This window comes from Carcharhinus amblyrhynchos, chromosome 35 (assembly GCF_965287045.1).
Source record: "Carcharhinus amblyrhynchos chromosome 35, sCarAmb.v2.hapA, whole genome shotgun sequence".
Lineage (NCBI taxonomy): Eukaryota > Metazoa > Chordata > Chondrichthyes > Carcharhiniformes > Carcharhinidae > Carcharhinus > Carcharhinus amblyrhynchos.
The window spans coordinates 676,451-697,610 of record NC_137358.1 but is presented as its reverse complement, the minus strand read 5'-3'; the positions used below and the strand labels follow the sequence as shown (position 1 = coordinate 697,610).

Sequence of the window (21,160 nt, the reverse complement as noted above, 5' to 3'; positions counted from 1 at the left end):
AAATTCTGCAATTTTCCCTTCTAATTTTCTTTTGGAAGTTGTTATTGAGTCAGCTTCCAGATCAGCATCAACCCCCGCCACAAACTGCTCTTCCTGGGATCTTGCTGTGCACACTTTGACCTGTGTTTCCGGGTGGACTGTCAGGCCCGCCTTCCCACGCTTGGGCGCTCTGATTGGTTGGTTAGCTGTCTGATCGACAGACAGAAGAACCAATCAGAAACCGGGATTTCACTTGTAATTGTGTGAAACGGACCAATCAGGGGCGGCGCTCGGCGGCTACATTGTTGCAGAAAGTTTCGTGAGGAGGAAAAAGTTCATCAAAAAGGTGAGAAAGAGAAAGGGAGGGATAGAGGGATAGGGATAGAGGGATAGAGAGAGGGAGAGGGAGAGAGATAGAGATAGAGAGGGAGAGGGATAGAGATAGAGAGAGGGAGAGGGATAGAGATAGAGAGAGAGAGAGGGATAGAGAGAGAGGGAGAGAGAGGGATAGAGAGAGAGGGAGAGAGAGAGGGATAGAGAGAGGGATAGAGAGAGAGGGAGAGAGAGGGATAGAGAGAGAGGGAGAGAGAGAGGGATAGAGAGAGAGGGAGAGAGAGAGGGATAGGGAGGGAGAGAGACAGAGAGATAGAGAGAGGGAGAGGGATAGAGATAGAGAGAGGGAGGGAGAGAGAGAGAGGGAGGGAGAGAGAGAGAGGGAGGGAGAGAGAGAGAGGGAGGGAGGGGGAGAGAGAGAGAGGGAGGGAGGGGGAGAGAGAGAGAGGGAGGGAGGGGGAGAGAGAGAGAGGGAGGGAGGGGGAGAGAGAGAGAGGGAGGGAGGGGGAGAGAGAGAGAGGGAGGGAGGGGGAGAGAGAGAGAGGGAGGGAGGGGGAGAGAGAGAGAGGGAGGGAGGGGGAGAGAGAGAGAGGGAGGGAGAGAGAGAGAGGGAGGGAGGGAGAGAGAGAGAGAGAGGGATAGAGAGGGAGAGAGAGGGATAGGGAGGGATAGGGATGGAGAGAGAGAGGGATTGAGATGGAGGGATAGAGAGAGAGGGAGAAAGGGAGGGAGAGAGAGGGGAGGGAGAGAGAGAAAGGTAGAGGGAGGGAGGGATAGAGAGAGAGGGAGATACAGAGAGGGGGGAGAGAGACAGACGGGGGAGAGACAAGTGGGGGGGGATAGAGAGAAACAGAGACAGACAGAAAGGGGGGGATAGAGGGGAGAGAGACAGGCGGGGGGGGAAGAGAGCAGGGGAGAGGAATAGTGAGGGATGGAGAGAAAAGGGAAAGACAGAGAGACACAGAGGGAGAGAAAGCGGGGGGGGGGTTTGGGGGGGGTGAGAAGGCGGGGGGTGGTTGGGGGGGGCGAGAAGGCGGGGGGTGGTTGGGGGGGGCGAGAAGGCGGGGGTGGTTGGGGGGAAGATGGGAGACGGGTTGGGGGAGACGGGGCAGGGGAGTTGGGGGGGAGACGGGGGGTAGGGGGGAGAGGGAGGGACGAGGACGGGGGTAGGGAAAGACAGGAGGGACAGAGGAGAATGAGAGAAAGAAGGGGGAATAGAGGAGAGAGAGAGGGGTGGGTGAGCGAGAATGGAGAGGGGGGCATGGAGTGGGGGGGAGAGAGCGATGGACAGCGGAATGATTGATGCTGCAGAGACAACAGGAGAGAGAGGAGAGAGGAAATGGGAAGTTGCAGTCAGGAGGATTTGTCGTGGAAGTGGGAGAGGTGTTTTGGGGGAGGGAGGTGGCGATGCGAGGACGAGACAGGCTGTTGGGGGGGTGGGTGCAGAGGTAAGAGAGTGGGGAGAGGAGAGGGAGGAGGGCTGAGAGTGGGGGTAAGAGCAAGAGTTGGGGTACGAGCGCAGGGGGCAGAAGAAGGAGGGGGAAATGGGGGAGTAGCAGAGTGAGGGGCAAGAGAGGGATGGAAAGGGAGAGGAGCAGCAGTGTGAGGAAAGGTGGGTGAACAAGGGTGGAGAGGGGGAGGTTGGGGAAGAGAGAGGGAGGGAGCTGATGAAGGGATAGGAACATGAGAGCATCGCACTGTCAGAGGGTCAGTGCTGAGGGAGTGTCGCACTGTCAGAGGGTCAGTGCTGAGGGGGTGCCGCACTGTCAGAGGGTCAGTGCTGAGGGAGCGCTGCACTGTCAGAGGGACGGCGCTGAGGGAGTGCCGCACTGTCAGAGGGACGGCGCTGAGGGAGTGCCGCACTGTCAGAGGGACGGCGCTGAGGGAGTGCCGCACTGTCAGAGGGACGGGGCTGAGGGAGTGCCGCACTGTCAGAGGGACGGGGCTGAGGGAGTGCCGCACTGTCAGAGGGACGGCGCTGAGGGAGTGCCGCACTGTCAGAGGGACGGGGCTGAGGGAGTGCCGCACTGTCAGAGGGACGGCGCTGAGGGAGTGCCGCACTGTCAGAGGGTTGGCGCTGAGGGAGTGCCGCACTGTCAGAGGGACGGGGCTGAGGGAGTGCCGCACTGTCAGAGGGTCAGTGCTGAGGGAGTGCCGCACTGTCAGAGGGACGGCGCTGAGGGAGTGCCGCACTGTCAGAGGGTTGGCGCTGAGGGAGTGCCGCACTGTCAGAGGGACGGGGCTGAGGGAGTGCCGCACTGTCAGAGGGACGGGGCTGAGGGAGTGCCGCACTGTCAGAGGGACGGCGCTGAGGGAGTGCCGCACTGTCAGAGGGACGGGGCTGAGGGAGTGCCGCACTGTCAGAGGGACGGGGCTGAGGGAGTGCCGCACTGTCAGAGGGACGGCGCTGAGGGAGTGCCGCACTGTCAGAGGGACGGGGCTGAGGGAGTGCCGCACTGTCAGAGGGACGGGGCTGAGGGAGTGCCGCACTGTCAGAGGGACGGGGCTGAGGGAGCACTATTGAAAATTGTTAATTTGAGGCTCCTATGGTGGTGTTGGAAGGAGAGCTGGGGGCATTTACCTGGTGCCCAAATCAACATCAGAGAAACACATTGTCCAGTCATTGTCCTGTTGCTCTTTGTGCGAGCTTGCTGAGTGTAAACTGAATCCTTCATTTCCACATTGCAGCCGAGTGCTGGCCCTGATCTGAACTGCTTTGGGGATGTTCAGTATTGTGAAAAATGTTTTTAGAAACGTAAGCCTATCATTGTGAAGGCATCATTAGCAGCATCTTGCGAGAGAGGCTGGGGCTATTCTCCTTCGAGAAGAGGAGGCTGAGGGTGGGACCTGATTGAGGTGAATAAAGAACGAGAAACATGGATAGGATCAATGGGAATAAACTTTACCGCTCAGTTGAAGGGTAAATAACCAGGGGCAGCAGATTGAGAGGGGATTTGAGGGAGAAAAGAGGTGGGAATCTGGGAATCGCTGCCTGAAAGGTGCTAAAGGTGGGAACCCTCACAGCATTGAAGAAGTATTTAGATGAGCTTTTGAAGCCCAGACAGCTATGGACCCAGTGCTGGAAAATGGGATTAGAATAGAAAGGTGCTTGATGGCTGGCATAGATATGAGAGGCCGAAGGGCCTCTTTCTGTGCTACAACACTAAATGAATGTATATAATTGTGAGGCTGGTGAGGAGTCACTGTTGGTGAATTATTAGGAGTTACTTGGTGCCAGAATTACTATCACAAGCTGTATCCCACGATGGAAAAATGACTCTGCTCAGAGTTCTCCAATCTGTTTTAATGTTCAAAGCTTCCCTTACTGAAGGGTTCTGGAACACTTTCCCCACTCCTACTGCCCTGCTCAGTCAACAGGTCAGAAATATTTTCCTCACCGGCAAACAGTTTCCATCTCCTGTGAATTTTACAGGTTTCAATCCTTTGTGTTTGGGATGGGAAATTAGTCCCACTTCCTGCTCCTGACCACGTGTCCACACTGAAACAATGATAGTGAGGTCAGGAGGCATCTAGTGCCAGTGTGGACTGCACTCACGCACGTTAAGGAATCCACAATTAGTATTGTCATCACAATCAATTCTCCAACCCTCTCTTTTGCCAGTATCGGTAATTATTTAGATCTTATTTCTCGATTTCAGAGCCAGTAATTTATACAGAAATGCCTTGTAAAATTATATTCAAAGTGGAGGTGGATAAATATTTGATAGATTGAGGAATGGAGTGTTGTGGGGAAATGACTGGGAGAAAGGCCTGAGGCCAGTGTAGATCAGCCATGGTGGGATTGAATAGTGGCACAGGCTGGAAGGCCTGGTGCTTGGCCCATTCCACTGCTACATATGAGGAGATTCAGACATCATCAACCCCTCATTAAAAATCACCCCGGCACTCAGAATGGAACGGAACTGGTATCAGCACAATAATGAAACATGCAAGCAGGAGGAGGTCATTCTGTCCTTTGGCCCTTCGTGCCGGCTCCATCATTCATTCTGATCATCAAACTCAATATCCTGGTTCCCCCCCCGCAACCCTTCCTTCCCCCCCCCACCCTTCCCCCCTATTCCTCAATCCCTTTAGGAGCGAAATCTAATTTCTTCCTGAAATCAGACAGTGTTTTGGTCTCCTCCTGCAGTGAAGTCTGGCTTGTGACTGGTCCAGGAGTTAGACTTGTTGTTTAGAAGTTGTCTCTTCTACCGGAGAGAACCCATCCCATCCTGGGGTGAGAAAATAATTTAGGGAAAATACAGGAAGAATGATTTCCCAAGGGTTGGTGCTGAGTTGAGGTTTGAAATGGTCAATGCCTGAGGAGCTTTCCAGTTGTTCCTGTTTGCAGGGTGAGTTCATTTGTACATGGAAAGGAGTCTGGGATAGTCCGTTGGAGATTGGGGGAATTGAGAGGCAGGTTCACAGAATCCTCGCCACAATTAGCAGAGAGACAGAATAGCTCAGTTAGTGATTGGTTACTCGTAGAATCCCTACAGTGCAGAAAGGGGCTGTTTGGCCCATTGAGTCTGCACCAACTCAGCATCTTAGCAAGGCCCTATCCCTGTAACCCTACAGATTTACTCCACTAATTACCCTAACTTTTACACTTTGAGATGCTAAGAAGCAATTTATCAATCCACGTAACCTACACGTATTTGGACTATGAGAGAAAACTGGAGCACCCAAAGGAAACCCACGCAGACATGGGGGGAACATGCAAACTCCACACAGTCACCCAAGGCTGGAATGGAACCCAGATCTGAGGCAGCAGTGCTAACCACTGTGCCACCTGTACGTTTATATTGCGAACAGTGGCTGTGTCCTTGTTCCTTGCTGATTTCGGATTTTGTCCTATTCCTGACTGTTGTCAGTTGACACATGAAGATTGTGCTAGAAATCTCATCCAGACATTTTGTGTTAGTCTCTTTAATCAACGTGACACCTCCGTGTGAAAGAAGAGCTGTTTCTCTCTTTCTGTTTTTGTCTGTATTGATTCCTGTAGTTAGAGCATTGCGACATTTGCCGGTGGTGCTGACTTCTGACTATTTGCATGGGTCAAACCTCTTCCTGTTTGAATAGAATATGCATCTTCTTCTGAATAAATTTCTGGCACAGAATCCCTGTGTAATAAACACCTTCTACCACAGTTAATTTTAGAAGAAGAAAGCAGCAGTTTTTAAGGTACTGACTGTAGTGTCTGGAGTTGGATTGTATATACACCATGGTTTCTATGGGTAGTCACGGGTAGATAGGTTTCTAATAGACAGGGGAATTAAGGGTTATGGGGAGAAAGCGGGAAAGTGGAACTGAGCCACGACAGATCAGCCATGATCTTATTGAATGGCGGGGCAGGCTCAAAGGGCTAGATGGCCGACTCCTGCTCCTATTTCTTATGTTCTTATCTAGAGTTTCTGGCCTGGGACAGGAGAGTTGCTCCAGGACACCTGAACTTCCAGTGAGAGCTTGTCTTGGCACAGTGACCCTGGATCCTTCAGGATTCAGTTTGTATTGGGGAGGAAGGGAGGGGGTTAGTAAGGGAGCACGTGGAGGGGGTGGGCAAGAGAGAGAGAGGGGGAGAAAGACTTGGGGTCAGTGATCTGAGAGATAAAACCAGAAGGAATAAGAAGCATTTGAGCAGAGCTAGCCTAGTCCCATCCAGCCACATCAGCACTTCATTTCTGTTTGGTTAACAGAGATTATCTCCCAAGTTCGTGCAATCTGTTTGTTGTGAACAGCACATAGCCCAGATTCAACCTCAAGGTTGAAAATATCTGAAGAGAATCAGGAACTTGCATTTAAAATACTGTGAAAGTTGAGTTTTAATTAGCGACTGGTTGTAAGAGGCTGGGGTTATTTTGTTATCTGCATATCCGCTGCTGGCTCTGTTAGCCCTCAGTATCATGTGTGGAATCTCTTAACCTTTGCAAATTGTGTAGGAGGTTCCTGCTTTTGTTGCGTTTTTCTAATAGCAACCGGCATGCAGTTTCTGTGTCAAACCACACAAAGCTGCAGCTGGGGAGTGTGTGTCCATGCCGCTAGCTGTGATGTCTGAGGGAGGAGGGGTGAGTGGGCTGGGGGGAACCACCAACAAGGCAGGAACAGCCTGTTAGATTAGTGACTGGACAGGAATTGTGAGCCTGTGCTGCTGTCCCATTGCCCTCTCCATGACCTTGGTCCAGATATATCCAGGGCATGGATTGGTTGGTTAATATTTTCCCAATATTTCACGGTGGAAATGATTTGATGGGCTGTAATTGACTTTGCAGCATTTGGATGGTGATTGGATATTGTGTCAATGTCAGACGTACAACAAACTGTCCAAACTGAATTTTTAACAGTTAGAGACAGAGTGGACAGGTCTTGGTGTGATTGTAATTCCCTGATTTCACTGGGCACCTGGAAAACCATCAGCAGTGACAGGAGGAGCGACTGAGGCCGTTTCACTGTCTGAATCTGACTGGGAGTGGATCTGTGGTCAGATCATTTGCATATTTCGGATAAAGTATAGACCAGAATCTTACTGGGACACACCTTGAATCACCAAGATAGTTTAGACTCTCACTGGGATACAGCTCCTGAAGGTGCTGACTCTCACTGGGATACAGTTCCTGAAGGTGCTGACTCTCACTGGGATACAGTTCCTGAAGGTGCTGACTCTCACTGGGATACAGTTCCCGAAGGCGCTGACTCTCACTGGGATACAGTTCCTGAAGGCGCTGACTCTCACTGGGATACAGTTCCTGAAGGTGCTGACTCTCACTGGGATACAGTTCCCGAAGGCGCTGACTCTCACTGGGATACAGTTCCTGAAGGTGCTGACTCTCACTGGGATACAGTTCCTGAAGGTGCTGACTCTCACTGGGATACAGTTCCTGAAGGTGCTGGCTCTCATTGGGATACAGTTCCTGAAGGTGCTGACTCTCACTGGGATACAGTTCCTGAAGGTGCTGACTCTCACTGGGATACAGTTCCTGAAGGCGCTGACTCTCACTGGGATCCAGTTCCTGAAGGTGCTGACTCTCACTGGGATACAGTTCCTGAAGGTGCTGACTCTCACTGGGATCCAGTTCCTGAAGGTGCTGACTCTCACTGGGATCCAGTTCCTGAAGGTGCTGACTCTCACTGGGATCCAGTTCCTGAAGGTGCTGACTCTCACTGGGATACAGTTCCTGAAGGTGCTGACTCTCACTGGGATACAGTTCCTGAAGGTGCTGACTCTCACTGGGATACAGTTCCTGAAGGTGCTGACTCTCACTGGGATACAGTTCCTGAAGGTGCTGACTCTCACTGGGATACAGTTCCTGAAGGTGCTGACTCCCACTGGGATCCAGTTCCTGAAGGTGCTGACTCTCACTGGGATCCAGTTCCTATTCAGGTCTGTTTTGGATGGAATTTGGAGTTGTGAATGTGTTGAGGATTGTTGGTGTGTGTGGGCAGGAAGGAAAATGGAGTTGAGGTCACAATCAGATCAGCCATGATCTTATTAACCAGTCGGGGTGTTTTAATGGGTCACATGGTCGTTCTTCTCTTCATATTTCTTTTGATCTTTGGAATCCCCCCCTTTCACCCTAACCTATCGGATGTGACTCATTGCTGAGTTGGATCTGATTCAGTATTGATGCATCTGCCCCATGATATTAGACTGAAACCCAGATATGAAACTCCCTTTCCTAGAGTGAGTGGCTGATCTTGGTGAGGAACTGTGTGTGGAATGGGGTTAATGGCCTGTTCCAGTATATTGTGATCACTCCACTGCCCTGTCAATGCTCTGGCTGTTGTATTGTGGGTCTGGTTTCATCTGTTCCCTCTGTCTTTGTTTTGTTTTGAGGTTGACTCAAGTCCAGGCAGGATTTTTCTTCCAAGAACAATGTATTCAGAGCGAGGCTCGCCACTGTGAGGAGAGAGCTGGCCAACCAGCTGTGAGCTTAGCATCTCAACTTGCCTAAGTGCCAGTAAACTGGAATTCATTAAGTCCTGGCCCAGACAAGGGAAGGAATAGAATTTCTGTGCTTTTGTACGAGTGCAGTGGAGTATGCTGGGTTGTGTTTCCATTTGTGGGAGGTCGATAGCTGGGTAATGTCCAACTCCTGATCAGACATTCTTACAGCTAGAGATACAGAATAAAAATCCTGGATTATTATTTATTTCAGTTTTAATCTATCTGAATGTCTGACCCTCCCCTCCCCCGTTCTTCATTGGACTCTGAAAACAAATATCGATTAGATCCTGCAAACTGAGCATTGGACAGTGCCCAGGGTTTAGCCCCTCTTGACCATCAGAACAACCGTGTGTTTCCAGACTGGAATTCCAGTAATCCTGATTCTCACTTTCACCTCCTGGGGCTGGAAACGCTTCACCAAAACCAGATTTCAGCTGCATCCTCACAACCTTGTGATGCTCCAAAGTGTGTTCCAGCCAATGGAGAGTGGGAATTACAGATGTGGTTATTGTTAAGATGTGGAAGCTGAGCAGCCAACCTGCGTCTGACAGCAACGAACACGACACCAGCAGGTCCATCTAGAACCGCTCCCAATTAGGCATCTATTAACCTACATGTGAAAGAGGACACCTCGCAGTGCGCTCCCCCCACCCCCCCCCCTCCCCGGCATGAGCAGTGCGGTGCCCCCCCCACTCAAGGCTGCACTAGAACGTCAGATCAGACAGTGCTGGGGTCTGTCTGTGAGCTTTGAGCCAGGTCCTTTGGAGCCGGGGGGGCGGTATTTGGGGGGATGTGTTTTGGGTGATGGGAGGGTGGGGGGCGATGTGTTTTGGGTGATTGGGGGGGTGGAGGGGGGGGATGTGTTTTGGGTGATTGGGGGGGGTGGGGGGGGATGTGTTTTGGGTGATTGGGGGGGTGGGGGGGATGTGTTTTGGGTGATTGGGGGGTGGAGGGGGGGATGTGTTTTGGGTGATGGGGGGGGTGGGGGGGGATGTGTTTTGGGTGATTGGGGGGGTGGAGGGGGGATGTGTTTTGGGTGATTGGGGGGGGTGGGGGGCGATGTGTTTTGGGTGATTGGGGGGGTGGAGGGGGGGGATGTGTTTTGGGTGATTGGGGGGGTGGAGGGGGGGGATGTGTTTTGGGTGATTGAGGGGGGGGTGGAGGGGGGGATGTGTTTTGGGTGATTGGGGGGGTGGAGGGGGGGGATGTGTTTTGGGTGATTGGGGGGGGTGGAGGGGGGGATGTGTTTTGGGTGATTGGGGGGGGTGGAGGGGGGGATGTGTTTTGGGTGATTGGGGGGGTGGAGGGGGGGGGATGTGTTTTGGGTGATTGGGGGGGGTGGAGGGGGGGATGTGTTTTGGGTGATTGGGGGGGGTGGAGGGGGGGATGTGTTTTGGGTGATTGGGGGGGGTGGAGGGGGGGATGTGTTTTGGGTGATTGGGGGGGGTGGAGGGGGGGATGTGTTTTGGGTGATTGGGGGGGGTGGAGGGGGGGATGTGTTTTGGGTGATTGGGGGGGGTGGAGGGGGGGGATGTGTTTTGGGTGATTGGGGGGGGTGGAGGGGGGGATGTGTTTTGGGTGATTGGGGGGGGTGGAGGGGGGGATGTGTTTTGGGTGATTGGGGGGGGTGGGGGGGATGTGTTTTGGGTGATTGGGGGGGGTGGGGGGGATGTGTTTTGGGTGATTGGGGGGGGTGGGGGGGGATGTGTTTTGGGTGATTGGGGGGGGTGGGGGGGATGTGTTTTGGGTGATTGGGGGGGGTGGAGGGGGGGGGATGTGTTTGGGTGATTGGGGGGTGGGGGGGTATGTGTTTTGGGTGATTGGGGGGGGATGTGTTTTGGGTGATGGGGGGGTGGGGGGGGATGTGTTTTGGGTGATTGGGGGGGTGGGGGGGATGTGTTTTGGGTGATTGGGGGGTGGAGGGGGGATGTGTTTTGGGTGATTGGGGGGGTGGGGGGGGATGTGTTTTGGGTGATTGGGGGGGTGGAGGGGGGATGTGTTTTGGGTGATTGGGGGGGTGGAGGGGGGATGTGTTTTGGGTGATTGGGGGGGGTGGGGGGGGATGTGTTTTGGGTGATTGGGGGGGGTGGAGGGGGGGATGTGTTTTGGGTGATTGGGGGGGTGGAGGGGGGGGATGTGTTTTGGGTGATTGGGGGGGGTGGAGGGGGGGATGTGTTTTGGGTGATTGGGGGGGTGGAGGGGGGGATGTGTTTTGGGTGATTGGGGGGTGGAGGGGGGGATGTGTTTTGGGGTGATTGGGGGGGGTGGAGGGGGGATGTGTTTGGGTGATTGGGGGGGGTGGAGGGGGGGATGTGTTTTGGGTGATTGGGGGGGGTGGAGGGGGGGATGTGTTTTGGGTGATTGGGGGGGGTGGAGGGGGGATGTGTTTTGGGTGATTGGGGGGGTGGAGGGGGGGATGTGTTTTGGGTGATTGGGGGGGTGGAGGGGGGGGATGTGTTTTGGGTGATTGGGGGGGTGGAGGGGGGGATGTGTTTTGGGTGATTGGGGGGGGTGGAGGGGGGATGTGTTTTGGGTGATTGGGGGGGGTGGAGGGGGGGATGTGTTTTGGGTGATTGGGGGGGTGGAGGGGGGGGATGTGTTTTGGGTGATTGGGGGGGTGGAGGGGGGGATGTGTTTTGGGTGATTGGGGGGGTGGAGGGGGGGATGTGTTTTGGGTGATTGGGGGGGGGTGGAGGGGGGGGATGTGTTTTGGGTGATTGGGGGGGATGTGTTTTGGGTGATTGGGGGGTGGGGGGGATGTGTTTTGGGTGATTGGGGGGGGGTGGGGGGATGTGTTTTGGGTGATTGGGGGGTGGGGGGATGTGTTTTGGGTGATTGGGGGGGGTGGATGTGTTTTGGGTGATTGGGGGGGGTGGGATGTGGGTGTGTTTGGGTGATGTTTGGGTGATTGGGGGGGTGGAGGGGGGGGGATGTGTTTTGGGTGATTGGGGGGGTGGGGGGGTATGTGTTTTGGGTGATTGGGGGGGGATGTGTTTTGGGTGATGGGGGGGGTGGGGGGGGATGTGTTTTGGGTGATTGGGGGGGTTGGGGGGGGATGTGTTTTGGGTGATTGGGGGGGTGGGGGGGATGTGTTTTGGGTGATGGGGGTGGGGGGGGGGCATGTTCTGGGTGATGGGGGGGGTGGGGGGGATGTGTTTTGGGTGATTGGGTTGGTTGATTGACCTGTTCCGGTGGTTGTGGTTTGGGTAACGCTATTTACTGAGTCTCACTTTGAAGCTTCACCTTTAACCAATCAGCATTGACTCCTCAGCACCACCCGAAATAAAATATTTGAGCTTCTGGATGTCAAACTGTTGATTTTAATTTTTTTTTAACCAGGTTCATGTGCAATGTGCCTTTGTGTTTGACACATGTCACTTTCTTCACTCCCCCCAGTACCTACCTACCTTACCCCCCCCGTGGGAATATTTTCCACAGCCTTTCAGATCAGCACAAGTTCCTCCCGATCACTGCCTGGTTATTGCAGCTGGACAATGCGTGTCACACTCTGGCAACTCCATCCTCCCCACACTTTCCCTCTAACCATGCTCTGATCTCCCTACCCTCTCATATCACCCTCTCCTCAGCCTGCACCCTCTCTCCCTCCTGCTCTGCCTCTCTGTTGGATTATCTCCCCTCTTGTGAAATGTTTTAACTCTCTTTGTTTTCAGGTACCAAAATCAAAGATGGCGTCCAAGGGTTGTATCGTTGTCACGAAATACTTTCTTTTTGTTTTCAACCTCATTTTCTTTGTAAGTATAATTTTAATTTAACCCTATGCTGTACCTGTCCTGGGAGTGTTTGATGGGGGACAGTGTAGAGGGAGCTTTACTCTGTATCTAACCCCATGCTGTACCTGTCCTGGGAGTGTTTGATGGGGGGGACAGTGTAGAGGGAGCTTTACTCTGTATCTAACCCCGTGCTGTACCTGTCCTGGGAATGTTTGATGGGGGGACAGTGTAGAGGGAGCTTTACTCTGTATCTAACCCCGTGCTGTACCTGTCCTGGGAGTGTTTGATGGGGACAGTGTAGAGGGAGCTTTACTCTGCATCTAACCCCGTGCTGTACCTGTCCTGGGAATGTTTGATGGGGGGACAGTGTAGAGGGAGCTTTACTCTGTATCTAACCCCGTGCTGTATCTGTCCTGGGAGTGTTTGATGGGGGGACAGTGTAGAGGGAGCTTTACTCTGTATCTAACCCCGTGCTGTAACTGTCCTGGGAGTGTTTGATGGGGGGACAGTGTAGAGGGAGCTTTACTCTGTATCTAACCCCATGCTGTCCCTGTCCTGGGAGTGTTTGATGGGGGGACAGTGTAGAGGGAGCTTTACTCTGTATCTAACCCCGTGCTGTACCTGTCCTGGGAGTGTTTGATGGGGGGGACAGTGTAGAGGGAGCTTTACTCTGTATCTAACCCCGTGCTGTATCTGTCCTGGGAGTGTTTGATGGGGACAGTGTAGAGGGAGCTTTACTCTGTATCTAACCCCATGCTGTACCTGTCCTGGGAGTGTTTGATGGGGACAGTGTAGAGGGAGCTTTACTCTGCATCTAACTCCGTGCTGTACCTGTCCTGGGAATGTTTGATGGGGGGACAGTGTAGAGGGAGCTTTACTCTGTATCTAACCCCGTGCTGTACCTGTCCTGGGAGTGTTTGATGGGGGGGACAGTGTAGAGGGAGCTTTACTCTGTATCTAACCCCGTGCTGTATCTGTCCTGGGAGTGTTTGATGGGGGGGACAGTGTAGAGGGAGCTTTACTCTGTATCTAACCCCGTGCTGTACCTGTCCTGGGACTGTTTGTTGGGGACAGTGTGGAGGGAGGTTTACTCTGTATCTAACCCCGTGCTGTACCTGTCCTGGGAGTGTTTGATGGGGGACAGTGTAGAGGGAGCTTTACTCTGTATCTAACCCCGTGCTGTACCTGTCCTGGGAGTGTTTGATGGGGGACAGTGTAGAGGGAGCTTTACTCTGTATCTAACCCTGTGCTGTACCTGTCCTGGGAGTGTTTGATGGGGGACAGTGTAGAGGGAGCTTTACTCTGTATCTAACCCCGTGCTGTACCTGTCCTGGGAGTGTTTGATGGGGACATGTTTTATTTTATTGGGTGACACTGACTTGGCCAGTGTTTATTATCTGTCATGAATTGCCCTTGAATTAGTGTCTCATTAGTTAGCTATTTGGGAATGTAGTTAAGGGTCAGCACATTGCTGTGAGTTTGGAGTTGCATGTGGGCCAGACAGGATAAGAATGGCAGATTTCCTTCCCTAAAGGACATTAGTGAACCAGATGGATTTTTACTACAATCGTCATTGTTAGATTTTTGATTCCAGATTTTAATTGAATTCAAATGCTACTATTGCTGTGGTGAGATACAAAGTCTGAGTCCATAGACCATTCCCCTGGATTACTACTCCAGTGACAATACCCCTCCACCGTTACCTATCTGTATACAGAGTGGACTCACTGATTTGGAGGGTACAGTTCCGCTGTCAGTCATTACAATTCGGTGACATCATCTCTTGTTCAATCCCATTTTTAAACCTTCAAACTGATAGCTGGCCCTGAGTTTGCCTGAGATTGATTTTAAGAAATGGAAATAACTTGCCCTACCTTTCAGTAAGGTCATGATTGATCTGATTATGCCTTAACACCATTTCTGTGTCTGCCCCCTAATTCTTGACTCCACCCCCTCCTTCTCAATCAAAATCTTTCACAGTTTGAAATCTATTCTGGTAGAATAGATAACGGTGAGCCAGTCGATGTGATAAAGAACAGTACAGCACAGGAACAGGCCCTTTGGCCCTCCAACTCTGCACCCATCATGTGTTCCTAACTAGACTATCCGTTTGTATCCCTCTATTCCCAGTCTGTTTGTGTGGCTATCTGGATAAGTCTTAAATGATCCCAACGTGTCTGCCTCTACCACCTTGCTTGGCAGTACATTCCAGGCCCCCACCACCCTCTGTGTAAAATACATACTTCACGTATCAGTATTGAACCTTGCCCCCCCCCCCCCCTCCTTACCTTGAACATGTGACCCCTTGTGTTTGTCATTTCCAACCTGGGAAAAAGCTTCCAACTGTTCACCCTCTCTGCGCCCTTCATAATTTTATAAACTTCTATTAGGTCGCCCCTCAACCTCTGTCTTTCCAGGAAGAACAGCCCTAGTTTACTCAATCTCTCCTCATAGCTAATACCCTCCATACCAGCAACATCCTGGTAAACCTTCTCTGCACTCTCTCCAAAGTCTCCACGTTTTCTGGTAGTGTGGCGACCAGAACTGGACGCAGTACTCCAAATGTGGCCGAACCAACGTTCTATACAGCTGTAACATCATATGCCAACTCTTATACTCTATGCCCTGTCCAATAAAGGCAAGCATGCCATATGCCTTCTTCACCACCTTTTCCACCTGTGTTGCCACCTTTAAGGATCTGTGGACTTGCACCCCCAGGTCCCTCTGTGTGTCTATACTCCTGATGGTTCTGCCATTTATTGTATATCTCCCCCCTGCATTAGATCCACCAAAATGCATCACTTTGCATTTATCTGGATTAAATTCCATCTGCCATTTCTCCGCCCAATTTTCCAGCCTATCGATATCCTGCTGTATTCTCTGACAATGTTCATCGCTATCTGCAAATCCAACGATCTTTGTGTCGTTGTGATGTATTTAGATCTTCAGAAAGTTTTTGATAAAATCTCACAAAAGAGGTTGCTGTACAGAATTAAAGCACACAGGATTGTGTGTAACATATTGAAATGGATTCAGAATTGGTTAACAGACAGGAAACAGGAGGGAAAAATGGCTCTTTTCTGAAGTGACAGTCAGTGGTTATCAGGGTTCTGCAGGGATCAGTGTTCAACGCCCAGCTAGTCACAATGTATTTCGGTGATTTAGGTGAGGAAAGCAAAAGTAATATTTCCAAATTTACTGAAAACGCAAAACTTGAAAAGTAAAAAAGTTTATTTATTAGTCATAAGTAAGGCTTACATTAACACTGCAATGAAGTTTCTATGAAACTCCCTTAGTTGCCACACTCTGGCGCCTCTTTGGGTCAATGCACCTAACCTGCACGTCTTTCAGACTGTGGGAAGAAACCAGAGCACCCGGAGGAAACCCACGCAGACACGGGGAGAACATGCAAACTCCACACAGATAGTGACCCAAGCCAGGAATGGAACTCTGGTCCCTGGTGCTGTGAGTGCTAACCACTGTGCCACCGTGCTGAATGTGAATGCTGAGGAGGATGTTAAGAGGTTTAGACAGATTGAGTGAATGAGCAAGTGCAGGGCAGATGTGGTGTAATGTGGATACGTGTAAAGTTATCCATTTCAGACAAAAAACAGAATGGCAGAATATTACTAAAATGATAGATTAGTTGACATCCAAAGGAACCTGAGTGTCCAAGTACAGTACTCACTGAAAGCAAGCATGCAGCTACAGAAAACAGCTGGGAAAGCGAATGGTAATTTGACCTTCAGTACAAAAGGACTCAGTACAAAAGCATGGTTGTCTTGTACAGAGTTTTGGTGAGATCACACGTGGGAGAATTGAGTGCCTTTTGGCCTCCATTGCTAAGAAAAGATATACTTACCACTGAAGATAATTCCCGGGATGACAGGATTGTCGTATGAGAAGGGATTGGGTTGACTGGGCCTGAATTCACTGGGGTTTTGAAGAATGAGACAGGATCTAATTGAAACAAATAAGATTTTGCCAGGGCTGGACGCAGGGGTTCCTGTGGCTGAGAGACCGAGAACAAAGGCTGATAGTGTCAGGATATGGGGACTGAGGACTGAGATGTGGAGACATCTCTTCACTCAGAAGATGATGAACCTGTGGAGGCCAGGTCACTGAATATATTTAAGAAGAAAACAGATACATTTCGAAACCCTAAAGGTGCCATGAGGAATGGGGAGAGTGCTAGAATATGGCATTCAGGGAGTGGATCAGCTACTATCATGATGAGTGATGGAATAGGCTTGAAGGGCCAAATGCCCTACCCCTGTTCCCAATGAATCACTCTCCACTGCCCTCTCAGACTAACAACCCTCTGTGAGAAGAAATTCTTCCTCATCCTCAAACTAAAACCTCTTTTGATGTCAACTGTTCTTGTAGATTTTACTCTCTAGCAGATTCTGCCCAGCTGCTCTTGGGGTAGACTCCTTGAGGGTGTTAACTGGTCTGGCGTCACGCTCACTTCCTTGCTGAAGATCCAGAGCAGCCACCACACAATCTCCAGTCCCTCCTGACGTCTGCTTCTCCCTTTGACCTCACATATTATTGTTCTCTACAATCCTTTGGGGAGTTCCTTTTCCCAGAATTGATTAATTCTTTGTTTTTACTTTATGATTCCTTTTTTTAATAAGTAAATTTACACTATTTTGTTTCATCTATTTACAAATCCAATTGTACATGTTTCTTCTGAAATATAACAGCCTATTTTAAACCATTTATTTTATTTGCCTGATATAAATTCCTCTTCTGGACTCTCCATTATTATTTTAATCCACTCACTTGCCTTCAGATCCTCTTTACTGATACATTGACTTTTCCAGTATGCTATCTCTGATTCAGTTAAACCAGTTAAATCCGTACAGACTTGTTTTAATTTGAATGACAATATACTTAAAAAAAAAAATTTAAGCCTCATTTTTCCTCACAGCAGATTCTTTGTTTCCTCCTAAGAACTTTCCTATTAATTACAGTTTGCCAACTTGAAAATGACCTACTAATCCTTTCTCCTTAAGAACATAACATAAGAACATAAGAAATAGGAGCAGGAGTCGGCCATCTAGCCCTTCGAGCCTGCCCCGCCATTCAATAAGATCATGGCTGATCTGAAGTGGATCAGTTCCACTTTCCCGCTTTCTCCCCATAACCCTTAATTCCCCTGTCTATCAGAAACCTATCTACCCGTGACTTAAATATATTTAGCGAGGTAGCCTCCACCACTTCAATGGGCAGAGAATTCCAGAGACTCACCACCCTTTGAGTGAAGAAGTTCCTCCTCAACTCTGATCTAAACTGCCCCCCCCGCCCTCATCTTGAGGCTGTGCCCTCTAGTCCTGCTGTCCTTTCTAAGCAGGAACAATCTCTCTACCTCTACCCTATCCAGCCCCTTCATTATCTTATACGTCTCTATAAGATCCCCCCTCATCCTTCTAAACTCTAACGAGTACAAACCCAGTCTATTTAGTGTCTCTTCATAGTCCAACCCCCTCATCTCTGGTATCAGCCTAGTGAACCTCCTCTGCACTCCCTCCAAGGCCAAAATATCCTTGCGTAAGTGCGGCGACCAAAACTGCACACAGTACTCCAGCTGCGGCCTCACCAGTGCCCTGTACAGTTGCAGCAAGACCTCTCTGCTTTTATATTCTATCCCCCTCGCTATAAAGGCCAGCATCCCATTCACCTTCCTGATCACCTGCTGCACCTGCAGACTGGGTTTTTGCGACTCATGCACAAGGACCCCCAGGTCCCTCTGCACCGTAGCATGCTGCAGCTTTTCGCCCTTTAAATAATAATCCCTCCTACTATTATTTCTGCCAAAGTGGATAACCTCACACTTGCTAACATTGTACTCCATCTGCCAGATCCTCGCCCACTCGCTCAGCCTATCCAGATCCCTCTGCAGACTTTCCACACCCTCCGCACAATTTGCTTTTCCACTCATCTTCGTGTCATCAGCAAATTTCGTCACCCTACACTCAGCCCCCTCCTCCAGATCATCTATATAAATGGTAAATAGTTGAGGCCCCAGCACCGATCCCTGCGGCACTCCACTAGTCACCAACCGCCAATCAGAATAGCACCCATTGACACCCACTCTCTGCCTCCTATTTGACAACCAATCCTCTATCCACGCTAACACCTTACCCCCAACTCCATGCCCCCTAACCTTCTGTAGCAACCTTTTGTGAGGCACCTTATCAAACGCCTTTTGAAAATCGAGAATTACCACATCCACCGGTTCCCCTCTGTCTACCGCACTAGTCACATCCTCATAGAAATCCAATAACGCCAGTATTTAGTTATTGTCCTCTCTCTGGAGCCCAGGTTATACAGTTCATCCAGACACTGCTCCCAGCACAGTGCAGACAAAGGCCACTCCATGGTACAGCTCCGTCCTTCCCCAGTACTGGTGTCAATGCCCAAGGAATCGATCCCTCCCTGGGGCTTGATGTTATCTCTAGTTGATGAGATTCCCTTCAGCTGCAGTCCCTTGGGTGAAGCTCGGGTTTCTGGCGATGGAAATTCTGAATTGTAGATTGAGAGTATCAAAGCATTGTTAAATGTTGCTTTATTCTGTAATCGGGCCAGGCTGGGAGTAGTTTGCGAGACAGTGTAATGGTGATTACACTGAACTTTGTTTTTGATCTGTTACAGTTCCTGGGCGGAGTGATGTTGGGATTTGGCCTTTGGATCCTGTTTGACAAAAACAGCTTCATACTAGTTCTGGGTAAGTCCCCCCGCCGAAAAAATCCACTGTGAGTCACTCTTATCGTAGTTATAATTATTTAATGTCCTGTTCATTTCAGACTTTCAGGGTAATGAGGCAGCTCGTCTCTGATACAAACAAAAGAGGCTGTGTAGTCAATGCCTTTCTCGAATAAAATATTTGGATCCTAAAAGGAGGAATGAGAATGTGAGAGAGGAAGAGAGGCAGAGGAATACTGGGAGGGAGAGTACTTTTGTTACTATTGAGAATTGGTGAGAAATTCGGGTAAGCAGGAAACACTATGGCAGAGAGAGAGACACCCGTGAGGGGGATAGTGGAGACTTGCAGTTATATAGCGCCTTTCACAATATCCAAGTGTCACAAAATGCTTTACAACCAATTAAGTACGGAATAAGACAGAGATTGAGAAAGAGAGGGGATTGGGGTAAGCGAGTGAGAGAGTTGGAGGACAGGGAGAGACATGGAGAGAACAGAGTAGTGTAATGGAGAAGGGAGTGTAATGAGAGGTTCCTGTTTTTTTTTGAAAGCAGGGGGATGGGTTGTTGAAAGTGAAAGTTAGAATCCTGAGAGAAGATAAGAAGCTGTGAGAAATACTGTTGGGTTCTTCTGCAGTGTAAACACAACACTAGACAAAAGTTCACCAGTGCACTGGAGTTGAGCTCTCTGTCACAGCCAGACTTACTCACCCTCCTGCTCAGTGTTTTCTATTGTGGAAGTGAGTTTCCATTTAGAGTTTGGTTTGAACTTGGCCAGAGTGACGAGTATTTGTTCAGAGGAAGCCCTGTCCCATATCAGCAATGTGCAAAAGAGGCTTGACCCAATAGTCCTTCCTGTCAACTGATTGTCAACTCCTGATTTTGTACCAGTTAAAGTTCTTTTAAATTGACAGCTTTTCTGGGAAGGTGGGAGTGGGGTGGGAGGGGTGTTGTGTAACTGAGAAAAGGAAGAAGAGGGCAGAAATTTCAGGATATTGGAGGAACTGCCCTCTATCCCTCCCTCTCATTCCACATCCTAACTAGTGGATAGTCAAAGTCTTTTCCACTGGGGCCAAAGGGTCAATTACTCGGGGGCACAGGTTGGAAGTGAGAGGTTGGAAGTGAGAGGGAGGAAGTTTAAAAGGGATGTAAGGAGCAAGTTTTTCACACGGAGGGTGGTGAATGCCTGGAACGTGCTGCTGGAGGAGGCGGTGGAAACAGGTTCTATAATAACGTTCAAGACGCATCTGGATAGACACATGAATAGGCAGGAAATAGAGGGATAGGAACCACATACAGGCAGGAAAATATTAGAGCGGCATCTGTCAGCACAGACTTGGTGGGCCGAAGGGCCTGTTCCTGTGCTCTACTGTTTTTTCTAGGCAGATGAGCCTAGGCCGAAGCCTGGGGTTTGTGTGGAGTTTGTTCCCATGTCGGGCGATCACTGCTCTGAGCTTCAGTGTTCACACATTGTTCTCCTCTGAAGCTCTTTATGTTGTGGAATGGCCACAGGACCAGCTACCGATCACATTGTTTAAATGCCCATTATTGTGCTAAATTATTGTACATCCCTCCCACCCCACTCCCACCTTCTATTTCATAAACCCTCATATAATGATGTGTGCACGTGGATATCATAAAACACAGGAGCAGAATGAGGCCACTCAGCCCATCTGCTCCACCATTCAATCATGGCTGATATTTTTCCCCTCCTCATTCTCCTGCCTTTTCCCCATAACCCCTGATCCCCTTATTAATCAGGAACCTATCTATCTCTGTCTTAAAGACACTCGATGACCTGGCCCTCCGCAGCCTTCTGCGGCAAAGAGTTCCACAGATTCCCCACTCTCCGGCTGAAGAAATTCCTCATCTCTGTTTTAAAGGATCGTCCCTTTATCCCGAGGTTGTGCCCTCTCTGGTTCTAGTTTTTCCTACTAGTGGAAACACCCTCCCCACGTCCACTCTATCCAGGCCTCGCAGTATCCTGTAAGTTTCAATAAGAATCCCCCCCCATCCTTCTAAACTCCAACAGGTACAGACTAAGAGTCCTCAACCCGTTCCTCATATGACAAGCTCTTCATTCCAGGGATCATTCTTGTGAACCGCCCCTGGATTCTTTCCAAGAGGAAACGACCCAAAATTGAACAAAGAAAATTACAGCACAGGAACAGGCCCTTCGGTCCTCCAGGCCTGCACTGACCATGCTGCCTATCTTATCTAAAACCCCCTACCCTTCTGGGTACGATAACCCTCTATTCCCATCTCATTCATGTACTTGTCAAGATGCCCCTTAAAAGTCACTACCATATCCGCTTCCGTTACCTCCCCTGGCAACGAGTTCTAGCCACCCACCACTCTCTGCGTAAAAAATCTGTCTCGTACGTCTTTTTGAAAACTTGCCCCTCGCACCTTAAACCTGTGCCCTCTAGTAATTGACTCTTCCACCCTGGGAAAAAGCTTCTGACTATCC

At 50.2% G+C, this 21,160-nt stretch overlaps 1 protein-coding gene across 1 annotated transcript in view; it reads left to right on the top strand.

Moving 5' to 3' along the window:
• The first annotated feature begins 272 nt into the window (after positions 1-272).
• The window catches only part of LOC145361722 (leukocyte antigen CD37-like), a 47,704-nt gene continuing 26,816 nt past the window's right edge, over positions 273-21,160 (top strand). Inside the window, exons 1-3 of the mRNA XM_080217647.1 lie at positions 273-325; positions 11,926-12,006; positions 18,643-18,715. Of these exons, the coding sequence (XP_080073773.1) occupies positions 11,941-12,006; positions 18,643-18,715 (139 nt within the window). The 5' untranslated portion in view covers positions 273-325; positions 11,926-11,940. The remainder of the gene's footprint in view (positions 326-11,925; positions 12,007-18,642; positions 18,716-21,160) is intronic.